The sequence below is a fragment of the Bubalus bubalis genome, chromosome 16, assembly GCF_019923935.1.
Source record: "Bubalus bubalis isolate 160015118507 breed Murrah chromosome 16, NDDB_SH_1, whole genome shotgun sequence".
Lineage (NCBI taxonomy): Eukaryota > Metazoa > Chordata > Mammalia > Artiodactyla > Bovidae > Bubalus > Bubalus bubalis.
The window spans coordinates 6,694,352-6,707,698 of record NC_059172.1 but is presented as its reverse complement, the minus strand read 5'-3'; the positions used below and the strand labels follow the sequence as shown (position 1 = coordinate 6,707,698).

General features: G+C 41.0%; 1 protein-coding gene across 1 annotated transcript; it reads left to right on the top strand.

Annotated features, from left to right (window-relative positions):
- The first annotated feature begins 3,516 nt into the window (after window positions 1-3,516).
- Window positions 3,517-4,458, top strand: LOC102413786 (olfactory receptor 4C12-like). Its single transcript, XM_006057410.4, has one exon. The coding sequence runs from the start codon at window positions 3,529-3,531 to the stop codon at window positions 4,456-4,458; it is 930 nt and encodes a 309-aa protein (XP_006057472.3). The 5' UTR covers window positions 3,517-3,528.
- The last annotated feature ends 8,889 nt before the right edge of the window (window positions 4,459-13,347 follow it).

Genomic DNA, 13,347 nt, shown 5'->3' with positions numbered 1-13,347 from the left:
ACAGTGGTCATGTATGGATGTGAGAGTTGGAACATATTGCAGCACTGTTTACAATAGATAGGACATGGAAGCAACCTAGATATCCATTGGCAGATGAATGGATAAGAAAGCTGTGGTACCTATACACAGTGGAATATTACTCAGCCATTAAAAAGAATACATTCAAATCAATTCTAATGAGGTGGATGAAACTGGAGCCAATTATACAGAGCGAAGTAAAACAGAAAAAAAACCAAACAAACACCAATACAGTATATTAACGCATATATATGGAGTTTAGAAAGATGGTAATGATGGCCCTATATGCGAGACAGCAAAAGAGACACAGATGTAAAGAACAGACTTTTGGACTCTGTGGGAGAAGGCAAGGGTGGGATGATTTGAGAGAATAGCATTGAAACATATATATTATCATATGTGAACTAGATCACCAGTCCAGGTTCGATGCATGAAACAGGGTGCTCAGGGCTGGTGCACTGGGAAGACCCTGAGGGATGGGATGAGGAGGGAGGTGGGAGGGGGGTTCAGGATGGGGAACACATGTACACCCATGGCTGATTCATGTGAATGTATGGCAAAAAGTGATTAGCCTCCAATTAAAAAAAAAAAAAGAAACAGCCAGAGACAATATGTAACTGTATAAGCATAGCTGTGGTCCAATAAAATTTTATTTATTGCCTGAAAAAAAATATGCATGAAGTCAAAAAAAAAAAAAAAAAAAGAGAGAGAGAGAGTTGGAATATAAAGAAAGCTGAGTGCCAAAGATTGATGCTTTTGAACTGTGGTGTTGCAGAAGACTCTTGAGAGTCCCTTGGAGTGCAAGGAGATCAAACCAGTCAATCCTAAAGGAAATCAGTCCTGAATATTCATTGGAAGATTTGATGCTGAAGCTTAAACTCCAATACCTTGGCCACCTGATACAAAGAACTGACTCATTTGAAAAGACCCTGATGCTGGGAAAGATTGAAGGCAGGAGGAGAAGGGGACGACAGAGGATGAGATGGTTGAATGGAATCACCGACTTGATGGACATGAATTTGAGCAAGCTGTGGAGTTGGTGATGGACAGGGAGGCCTGGCATGCTGCATGCAGTCCATGGGGTCTCAAAGAGTCGGACACGACTGAGTGACTGAACTTAACCGAACTGATGAGATGATGAAATGCAAAGTACTGGGAGATTTTTTGTTTACAAAATTCTAGGTCTTGTCCAATCGACCCTGGATCCCATTAACATCTTTCACTATATTTCACAGGTTAGCAAAAGAACTGCCATGGATTTCATGTGGTCACCAGTGGCCATGTCTAAACTCTGGCATTGCTGATTCCCAGAAGTAAACTGGGTTCCTCCTGGAGAGGAACTGAGTGGTAGAGAGCTAGATACAGGCATCCTGAATTTGAATACAGTCTTCTTTATTAGGGTTTTCATCATTATTACTTTGGGTAAGTCATTTTCTTCTTGTAACCACAGTTCCTTTTTCTTTAAAATACAGGCAACAGTACATCAACCTCACAAGGATCATTTTGAAGATCACGTACATGTAAATATTTAGTGTAATACCTAGTACATTGTGAAACTCAACAAAGCTAACAGTTATAGGAATGCCATGGTGTAAAAAATAAATCTCTGCGTTCTATAAAGATTGAGAAAAAGCAGACATAGTAAAAGTGCATTAACCAATGTTTGAGTATATTGAACTTAAGCAAGTAAACAAAGATTTCCCTGCTTAAGTAGTTTGTTTGCTGAAGTTCTCACCTCTCAATTGCAGTCTGTGTGCCATTTTATGGAAGGTTAAGATTATTTTGCTGTCCGTAACTTTTGTCCATTTCTTATTTTTCCAAAATTATGAGTATTAGGGAATATGAATGGAAATAGGAACAGAATTGGTCTTTGGATTAAGACAAAAAATGAAGAAAACTGAAAATTATCCTGTGTTTGGGTCTGTCAATTAACAGAGGACATCAAAAATGTCCACTGAGTTTGACATAGGCCAGGTTGTTTTGTTTGTGAGTTGGCTATTGTGTTGTGTGGGATGAAAGGAGCTGATATAAATTGTAAAAGAGAACTATTTTAAAGCCAACTCCTTCAAAGTTTGCAAGAAGCCGAGGTAAAAAGTGAAATAATGAGAATGAATGAGTTAAGTTTGGGATTTTCTGTCTGATTTTGATCATGAAATCCAGCCTTTGGTACAGACCATCGGGAAAGCATAAAAATATATCAGTTGGTTCTTGGTTCTCCCAGGTGTCATCTTGTCTAGAGAAGAGCTGGCAATTAGAAGTGTGTGCAGACTTTCTTCTCAAGTGTCCTTGTCCCTGGAAGGATTCTCTGACGCCCTGGGCTATCCAGAAGAGAGCCCACTATCCTGGGGCTTGGAACTCTAAAGCTATCTTCTCAATGAAGAGTTTGTGGGATCATCTGGAAGAGTTCCCTGGTGCAGAGAATCTGGGGCTTCCCTGGTTGCTCAGATGGTAAAGCATTTGCCTGCGATGTGGGAGTCCTGGGTTCGATCCCTGGGCCTGGAAGATCCCCTGGAGAAGGAAATGGCAACCCACTCCAGTACTCTTGCCTGGAAAATTCCATGGACAGAGGTTCCTGGTAGGCTACAGTCCATTGGATCACAAAGAGTCAGACAAGACTGAGTAACTTCATTGGAAAAGTTACCTCATTATGTACCTTGCCAACCTAGGGATCAAACCTGGGTCTTGATGTCTTTTATGTCTTTGCACTGGCACGCAGGTTCTTTACCACTAGTGCCATCTGGGAAACCCACTTAGCTGTATATATTACCTTAAAGTGGACTTGACTAATATATATATTCCTCATCAAGTAAATGGAAATAGACTTTGCATTAAAGTGATCTGGTTGATTACTGAGCCTTGGCTTATTACCTGTTAGTATTAATGGCATATGTTAAAACTAGTGATCAATAATTTTTAGATGGTAGACTAAAGACAGTATCTAGGATGATTAAAAGTGGTCCATGGGGCCACTAGGGCAGACTTACCCCCTGCCCTGATCCTCTTAAAGCTGTTAGAGTCCAGCGAGACCCTCATTCTATGTTCATTTAGTGAACTGATAACAATAACATTATGAGTACATTAAAGTGATTTCTTCAAATATTAATATATTCAGATAATATATTTTGGGGTCCCACAATGTGCCAGTACACAGCTTCCTATGTTTATTTTCCCATACATATACCATTCAATTAAAAAATTCATTGTTTCACCTAAGGCCTCCAAGAAAAAAACATGTATTTTCTGATTAAAATTAGTAAGGCAAGCTCCAGAATTTTGAACTATTAAAAAATGTAAAAAAAAAAAAAAATCTAAGAGAGTCAACTAAGAGAAATTTTGGCCCATGTGTTCCTAGACAGTTTGGGGAAAAGAAGGAATCATTGTGATATTGTCAGAGTACTGTTAAAAGGTAGTATTTTGTAGTAATTCATTCATTAATATTCCCTTTTTCTTTCTTTCTTTTTTAAAGGTAAAGTGTTCCTTGCCAGAGTTTTTATTAGCCATACCACATAGATGGAGAATGAAAGGAATGTGACTGTATTCATTCTAGTAGGTCTTACACAGAACCCCCAAATGCAAAAAATAGTGTTTGTGGTGTTTTTGGTCTTATACATGGTAACCCTCTCAGGCAACCTGCTCATTGTGGTTACCAGTACCACCCGCCAGGCTCTGAACTCCCCCATGTACTTCTTCCTGACCCATCTTTCCTTGATAGACACAATTTACTCTTCTTCTTCAGCTCCTAAGTTGATGGTGGACTCCCTTCAGGAGATCAAGACAATCTCCTTTAATGGGTGTATGGCTCAAGTCTATGCAGAACACATTTTTGGTGCTACTGAGATCATCCTGCTCACAGAGATGGCCTATGACCGCTACGTGGCCATCTGCAAACCTCTGCACTACACGGCCATCATGGGCCACAGGCTGTGCGTCCTCCTGCTGGGGGTGGCCTGGACTGGAGGATTTCTCCACGCAACCCTTCAGGTCCTCTTTACAGTCCGGCTGCCCTTCTGTGGCCCCAATGTCATAGACCACTTCATGTGTGACTCGTACCCTTTGTTGAAACTTGTCTGTGTGGACACCCACATCCTTGGTCTCTTTGTTGCTGCCAACAGTGGGTTCATCTGCCTGTTAAACTTCCTCCTCCTGTTGGCCTCCTATGTGGTCATCTTGCACTCCCTAGGGGCATACAGTTTGGAGGGGAGGCACAGAGCCCTCTCTACGTGTGTCTCTCACATCACAGTAGTTGTTTTGCCTTTTGTGCCCTGTATCTTTGTGTATCTTCACCCAGTCACCACTCTGCCCATTGATAAAGCTGTTGCTGTCTTTTACACTTTGGTGGCCCCTATGTTAAATCCTTTAATCTATATGCTCAGAAATGCTGAGGTAAAAAATGCTGTGAAGAAGCACTGGAGAAAGAAAGTGACTGCAGATAGTGATTAAAGAGATTCACTGAACTTTATAGGTAGAAGTAAAACAGATAATCTCCTCCAATCCTCTTGATCTATCCTTGAATACATTGACTCTAAAAGGGACTGAATAATAACTGCAGATATCCACTGAATGACAGAAGTGCCTGGCATGCTGCAGTCCATGAGGTTGCAAAGTATTGGACTTAGGGACTGAACAACAACTTAAGCACAGACCTTAAGTTTAGACTGGAATCCAGGTCTACTTTCTCCCATCCCACTCTCTCCTCATCACAACTTAATGCTTTTTATTCAATATTTATCTAGTATCTGATGATCTCAAATGTCCTCAGAAGCTACAAGCTAAGAACCTAGAACATTGGATTGGTATTCAAATCGTCTTATTATGTAACATGGAGTTGTTGGTTACTACTGATTATTGAAAATAAAATGTTAAAAATATTCATTTTTTTGGAACTCAATATAAATTCTTTTGTGGAATTTTCTTGTTCATTGAATCTTTGTTGTACAGTGAAAAGAAATAGTGTTTCTTAAATGCTTATAAGGCCGGCATTGTGTTTGTTATTTTACATATGGTATCAGTTGTGGTCCAGCCAGGAGACAGACCACAGTGCAGTTTGAATAGAAAGAGTTCACATACAATAAATAATTGTTTCAGGGTATTAACTACAAAGGGCTTCCCTGGTGGCTGGGTGGTAAAAATTCTCTTTCCAATGCAAGAGACATGGATTTGACCCATGGGTTGGGAAGATCCCCTGGAGAAGGAAATGATAACCCACTCCAGTGCATTTGATGGGAAATCCCATTTACAGAGCAGCCTGGTGGATTACAATCCATCTAGTTGCAAGAGAGTCAGACACGACTTGGTGACCAATTAATAGCTGTATTCATTTGGTCACCAAGTCGGGTCTGACTCTTTTGCAACTCCATGGATTGCAGTCCACCATAAAGTAATGCTCAAAATTCTCCAAGCCAGGCTTCAGCAATATGTGAACCGTGAACTTCCTGATGTTCAAGCTGGTTTTAGAAAAGGCAGAGGAAACAGAGATCAAATTGCCAACATCCGCTGGATCATCGAAAAAGCAAGAGAGTTCCCAAAAAACATCTATTTCTGCTTTATTGATTATGTCAAAGCTCTTGACTGTGTGGATCACAATAAACTGTGGAAAATTCTGAAAGAGATGGGAATACCAGACCACCTGATCTGCCTCTTGAGAAATTTGTATGCAGGTCAGGAAGCAACAGTTGGAACTGGACATGAAACAACAGACTGGTTCCAAATAGGAAAAGTAGTCCATCAAGGCTGTATATTGTCACCCTGCTTATTTAAGTTATATGCAGAGTACATCATGAGAAATGCTGGACTGGAAGAAACACAAGCTGGAATCAAGATTGCCAGGAGAAATATCAATAACCTCAGACATGCAGATGACACCACCCTTATGGCAGCAAATGAAGAGGAACTCAAAAGCCTCTTGATGAAAGTGAAAGAGGAGAGTGAAAAAGTTGGCTTAAAGCTCAACGTTCAGAAAACGAAGATCATGGCAACCGGTCCCCCCACTTCATGGGAAATAGATGGGGAAACAGTGGAAACAGTGTCAGACTTTATTTTTCTGGGCTCCAAAATCACTGCAGATGGTGACTGCAGCCATGAAATTAAAAGACGCTTACTCCTTGGAAGGAAAGTTATGACCAACCTAGAGAGCATGTTCAAAAGCAGAGACATTACTTTGCCAACAAAGGTTCATCTAGTCAAGGCTATGGTTTTTCCTGTGGTCATGTTTGGATTTGAGAGTTGGACTCTGAAGAAGGCTGAGCGCTGAAGAATTGATGCTTTTGAACTATGGTGTTGGAGAAGACTCTTGAGAGTCCCTTGGAGTGCCAGGAGATGCAACCAGTCCATTCTGAAGGAGATCAGCCCTGGGATTTCTTTGGAAGAAATGATGCTAAAGCGGAAACTCCAGTACTTTGGCCACCTCATGCGAAGAGTTGACTCACTGGAAAAGACTCTGATGCTGGAATGCATTGGGGGCAGGAGGAAAAGGGGGCGACAGAGGATGAGATGGCTGCATGGCATTACCTACTTGATGGACGTGAGTTTGGGTGAACTCCAGGAGTTGGTGATGGACAGGGACGCCTGGCGTGCTGCAACTCATGGGGGTCGCAGAGTCGGACACGACTGAGCGACTAAACTAAACTGAACTGAATGAGCTCTCTAAAGAAGAACGTGGGGCTGAGAGATGAATTTACAAGGAAGTAACATATTTAGAATGTTGGGATTCTAGTCTTATGGAGAAGGTGTAGTTGTTGCCCATTGAATGGTGGAAAATTTAACTGGGCTGCCTTGAGCAAGAAATAATTCACGATGGCCGAACAGAGGCTGGCAGGCATGAAATGTTTCTGGGACTGGCGAGATGGAGCCTTTCACTGAAGTGCTGGTTGGCTGAGGCTCATGAGCAAGGAACTATGACCTTGAGTGGCAAGCAGAAAAAAACATTTTGGGTGTAGGTGGAGCAAGGTTGGCAGAAAACACAACCCACTCCAGTATTCTTGCCTGGAAAATTCCATGGAGAGAGGAGTTTGTGGGCTACAGCCCATGGGATTGCAAAAAAGTCAGATAACACTGACCAACTAACTGAGTGATCACTGATCTCATTAATCTTTTCAATAAAGATGAACAAACAGAGATGAACAATCACTTGCAGGTGGTTATCGTAGAACAGATTTAAGCATCTTTGTTATTTAAACTTTTAGCTCTGTAATGGAATAAAAAAATGAAAAGATAATTTATTAGAATCTGTTGCATGCAGTTGAAACTTCTCAATGCAACTAAATAGAATGTGAAATTTTTAAAAGGTATGAAAACAACTAATGGGTGCTAGCATAAAATTTTTGGAACTTGAACAAAATCTGTACTTTAATTAATAATACTGTATCACATGTTAATTTCCTGTGGGTTTTGTTTTTTTTTTTTCTTTACAACATAGTATTTCTCAGAATTGGATCAAAAGTTTCAAGCCTCATTAAAAATTTTTTTTTAAATCACTAAGATAATACTTATCTCAGTGGTGGCTGCATAGAGGTGGCTGCACGAGTGGGGGAGGGCCTACAGGAGCTATCCCACGTTGAAGGTCAGGAAGGGCTGTGGTGAGGAAATACCCCTCGTTCAAGGTAAGGAGCAACAGCTGCACTTTGCTGGAGCAGACGTGAAGAGATACCCCACGCCCAAGGTAAGAAAAACCCTAGTAAGACGGTAGGTGTTGCAAGAGGGCATCAGAGGGCAGACACATTGAAACCATACTCACAGAAAACTAGTCAATCTAATCACACTAGGACCACAGCCTTGTCTAACTCAATGAAACTAAGCCATGCCTGTGGGGCAACCCAAGATGGGCGGGTCATGGTGGAGAGATCTGACAGAATGTGGCCCACTGGAGAAGGGAATGGCAAACCACTTCAGTATTCTCGCCTTGAGAACCCCATGAACAGTATGAAAAGGCAAAATGATAGGATACTGAAAGAGAAACTCCCCAGGTCAGTAGGTGCCCAATAGGCTACTGGAGATCAGTGGAGAAATGACTCCAAAAAGAATGAAGGGATGGAGCCAAAGCAAAAAGAATACCCAGATGTGGATGTGACTGGTGATAGAATCAAGGTCTGATGCTGTAAAGAGCAATATTTCATAGGAACTTGGAATGTCAGGTCCATGAATCAAGGCAAATTGGAAGTGGTCAAACAAGAGATGGCAAGAGTGAATGTCAACATTCTAGGAATCAGCAAACTGAAATGGACTGGAATGGGTGAATTTAACTCAGATGACCATTATATCTACTACTGAGGGCAGGAATCCCTCAGAAGAAATGGAGTGGCCATCATGGTCAACAAAAGAGTCTGAAATGCGGTACTTGGATGCAATCTCAAAAACAACAGAATGATCTCTGTTCGTTTTCAAGGCAAACCATTCAATATCACAGTAATCCAAGTCTATGCCCCAACCAGTAATGCTGAAGAAGCTGAAGTTGAACGGTTCTATGAAGACCTACAAGACCTTTTAGAACTAACACCCAAAAAAGATGTCCTTTTCATTATAGGGGACTGGAATGCAAAAGTAGGAAGTCAAGAAACACCTGGAGTAATAGGTATATTTGGCCTTGGAATATGCAATGAAGCAGGGCAAAGACTAATAGAGTTTTACCAAGAAAATGCACTGGTCATAACAAACACCCTCTTCCAACAACACAAGAGAAGACTCTACACATGGACATCGCCAGATGGTCAACACCGAAATCAGATTGATTATATTCTTTGCAGCCAAAGATGGAGAAGCTCTATACAGTCAGCAAAAACAAGACCAGGAGCTGACTGTGGTTCAGATCATGAACTCCTTATTGCCAAATTCAGACTGAAATTGAAGAAAGTAGGGAAAACCACTAGACCATTCAGGTATGGCCTAAATCAAATCCCTTATGATTATACAGTGGAAGTGAGAAATAGATTTAAGGGCCTAGATCTGATAGATAGAGTGCCTGATGAACTATGGACTGAGGTTCGTGACATTGTACAGGAGACAGGGATCAAGACCATCCCCATGGAAAATAAATGCAAAAAAGCAAAATGGCTGTCTGGGGAGACCTTACAAATAGCCGTGAACAGAAGAGAAGCAAAAAGCAAAGGAGAAAAGGAAAGATATAAGAATCTGAGTGCAGAGTTCCAAAGAATAGCAAGAAGAGATAAGAAAGCCTTCCTCAGAGATCAATGCAAAGAAATAGAGGAAAACAACAGAATGGTAAAGACTAGAGATCTCTTCAAGAAAGTTAGAGATACCAAGGGAACATTTCATGCAAAGATGGGCTTGAAAAAAGACAGAAATGGTATGGACCTAACAGAAGCAGACGATATTAAGAAGAGGTGGCAAGAATACACAGAAGAACTGTACAAAAAAAGTTTCCCTACCCAGATAATCACTGGGTCACACCAGATGGTGTGATCACTGACCTAGAGGCAGACACCCTGGTATGTGAAGTCAAGTGGGCCTTCGAAAGCATCACTATGAACAAAGCTAGTGGAGGTGATGGAATTCCAGTTGAGCTATTCCAAATCCTGAAAGATGATGCTGTGAAAGTGCTGCACTCAATATGCCAGCAAATTTGGAAAACTCAGCAGTAGCCACAGGACTGGAAAAGGTCAGTTTTCATTAATCTCAAAGAAAGGCAATGCCAAAGAATGCTCAAACTACTGCACAATTGCACTCATCTCACATGCTAGTAAAGTAATGATCAAAATTCTCCAAGACAGGCTTCTGCAATACGTGAACTGTGAACTTCCTGATGTTCAAACTGGTTTTAGAAAAGGCAGAGGAACCAGAGCCCAAATTGCCAACATCCGCTGGATTATGGAAAAAGCAAGAGAGTTCCAGAAAAACATCTATTTCTGCTTTATTGACTATGTCAAAGCCTTTGACTGTGTGGATACAATAATCTGTGGAAAATTCTGAAAGAGATGGGAATACCAGACCACCTGATTTGCCTCTTGAGAAATCTGTATGCAGGTCAGAAAGCAACAGTTGGAACTGGACATGGAACAGCAGACTGGTTCCAAATAGGAAAAGGAGTATGTCAAGGCTGTATATTGTCACCCTGCTTATTTAAGTTATATGCAGAGTACATCATGAGAAATGCTAGGCTGGAAGAAACACAAGCTGGAATCAAGATTGCCGGGAGTAATATCAATAACCTCAGATATGCGGATAACACCACCCTTATGGCAGAAAGTGAAGAGGAACTAAAAAGCTTCTTGATGAAAGTGAACGTGGAGACTGAAAAAGTTGGCTTGAAGCTCAACGTTCAGAAAACGAAGATCATGGCATCCGGCCCCATCACTTCATGGGAAATAGATGGGGCAACAGAGGAAACAGTGTCAAACTTTATTTTTTGGGGCTCCAAAATCACTGCAGATGGTGACTGCAGCTATGAAATTAAAAGACGCTTACTCCTTGGAAGGAAAGTTACGACCAACCTAGATAGCATATTCAAAAGCAGAGACATTACTTTGCCAAAAAAGGTTCGTCTAGTCAAGGCTATGGTTTTTCCTGTGGTCATGTTTGGATTTGAGAGTTGGACTCTGAAGAAGGCTGAGCACTGAAGAATTGATTCTTTTGAACTGTGGTGTTGGAGAAGACTCTTGAGAGTCCCTTGGAGTGCCAGGAGATGCAACCAGTCCATTCTGAAGGAGATCAGCCCTGGGATTTCTTTGGAAGGAATGATGCTAAAGCTGAAAGTCCAGTAGTACTTTGGCCACCTCATGCGAAGAGTTGACTCATTGGAAAAGACTCTGATGCTGGGAGGGATTGGGGGCAGGAGGAGAAGGGGATGACAGAGGATGACATGACTGGATGGCATCACTGATTCGATGGACGTGAGTCTCAGTGAACTCCAGGAGTTGGTGATGGACAGGGAGGGCTGGCTTGCTGCGATTCATGGGGTTGCAAAGAGTCAGACGCGACTGAGCGACTGAACTGAACTGAAGATAATACAATTTCTAGACTTTTAGTAGTAATACTAGATGGCAGAATAAATGGAACTATTATCAAAATTTTAAGTGAATTATTCTGTTAGAAATATTTTCTAATTTTCCTTGTTATGGATTCTTAGATGGGCTTCCCAGATGGCTCATCAGTAAATCATCCATCTGCAATGCAGGAGACCCAGGTTCGATCCCTGGGTCGATCCTTGCGTCAGGAAGATGTCCTGGAGAAGTAAATGGCAACTCACATCAGTATTCTTGCCTAGGAAATCCCATGAACAGAGGAGCCTGGTGGGCTATAGTCCATGGGGTCAGAAAAGACTCAGACACGGCTTAGAGACTATATATCAACAACAACTCCTTAGATCCTCCCATCATTTAAAGGTGAACATTCAATTTCCAGAAACATGGGGTTTTAAAAGAATCTTTGATATGAATTTCTCATGTAAATGCTTTCTTCTCTGCAATCACCCTCTGTGCTTTCTCAGTTTTTTAACTTTTCTGAGGCTTTCAGTGTTTAAGTCAAAGATCTCTTGGTAAAGGTCACATTGCCCTTGCAATTATGCAGGTTATTGTCAAATACCTTTTAATATTGATTTCTAGCATAATTCACGGAGAAGGCAATGGCAACACACTCCAGTACTCTTGCCTGGAAAATCCCATGGATGGAGGGGCCTGGTGGGCTGCAGTCCATGGGGTCGCTAGGAGTCAGACATGACTGAGCGACTTCACTGTATTTTTTCCCTTTCATGCATTGGAGAAGGAAATGGCAACCCATTCCAGTGTTCTTGCCTGGAGAATCCCAGGGACAGGGGAGCCTGGTGGGCTGCTGTCTATGGGGTCGCACAGAGTCAGACACTATTGAAGTGACTTAGCAGTAGCAGCAGCAAAATTCAACACTGATAAGAGAACAGACTATGATTTCAATTCTTTTGTAGCATGAAATTTTTGAACCTTGTTTTATGCCCCTGGATATGTTCCAATGTCTTTTGGTTTATAGTCTATGGGAACTTGAATAGAATTTGTATTTCATTGTTGTGTGAAAATTGTATAAATCTTTATTATACTGAATTTGTTAATAGTGTTTTTCAGGTATACTTTGTCCTTCTACTTTTCTGCCTATTAATTCTATTATGTTTTGAGAGTTTGATGTTGAAACTCCAAATAAAAATCTAAATATATCTGTTTAAAAATAATTGTAATATATAGTGGAACTATATGTAACTTTGTTCTGTATTTTCTAAGTCTCTTGTAAATGTGCTATCATACTTTCATAATTAAAAAAAAAAGAGAAAGACTAACTCTACCAGATGTTGTTGAAGATGTGAATTAACTGATTCACATTATATTATACTAATTATACGTTGCTTCAATGTATACATAAAATGAAAATTGATACAGGCACAAAAAACTTTTAACTCTGAATTGTTATGGGTCAGTAAATATGTGTGCATGCTAAGTTGCTTCAGTTATGTCTGACTCTTTGCTACCCTATGGGCAGTAGCCCATCAGGCTCTTCTGTCCATCAAATTTTCTAGGCAAGAAAGCTGAACGGAGTTGCCATTTCCTTCTCCAGGGGATTTTCCTGATCCAGGGATCAAACCCATGTCTCTTATATCTCCTGCATTGCAGGTGGGTTCTTTACCTGGGAAGGCAGTGCAACTTGGGAAAAAGTGTAACACTCTTCAAAGTATAAATGAAGGGTCTAGTCTTTTCTCCATCGTCAAAGAGCTTATAGAGTCAGAGTTTGGCACCAGGATGGGGACAGGGATATCTAGAGAAGGCGAAGCTTTGGAAAGATTTGAAGTAAATAGCATCCAGGGACAAATGATATCCAAAGGTGAATGAAATTTAACACAGCAGAAAGGCAACATAAGTCAACAAGATAGATAACAGACACCAGGCCACACAAGACACTTCAGAGCAGTGGGAAAAATGTAGAACTTGGAGAATTTTATGGGGCAGAACTCTGTGGTGTTTTCCAACTCATTCTATAATTGTAAGGAAATTAATAATAATGCCCAGTTGGTACAGGAACAAGGTCAGTGAAACTGGTGTTACTGGTTATAAACCTTCATGTAGATTCTCACTGAGCATGATCAGATGGTCCCAGAGATTAGTTAAGCAGCCTGATAAATGGTGTCTCTACTCAGTTTACTAAATGGACACAAGTGTGAGCAAACTCCAGGAGGTAGTGGAGGACAGAGGAGACTGGTGTGCTGCAGTCCATGGGATGGCAAAGAGTTGGACACAACTTAGTGGCTGAACAACAATAATAACAACAATCACATTACACTTCATTGCTTTTGTTTAAAATGCTTCATTGCCTATGTTAAATATTTTCCCCTTGTAATTCAGTTTCTTATTTCACAGGGAAATT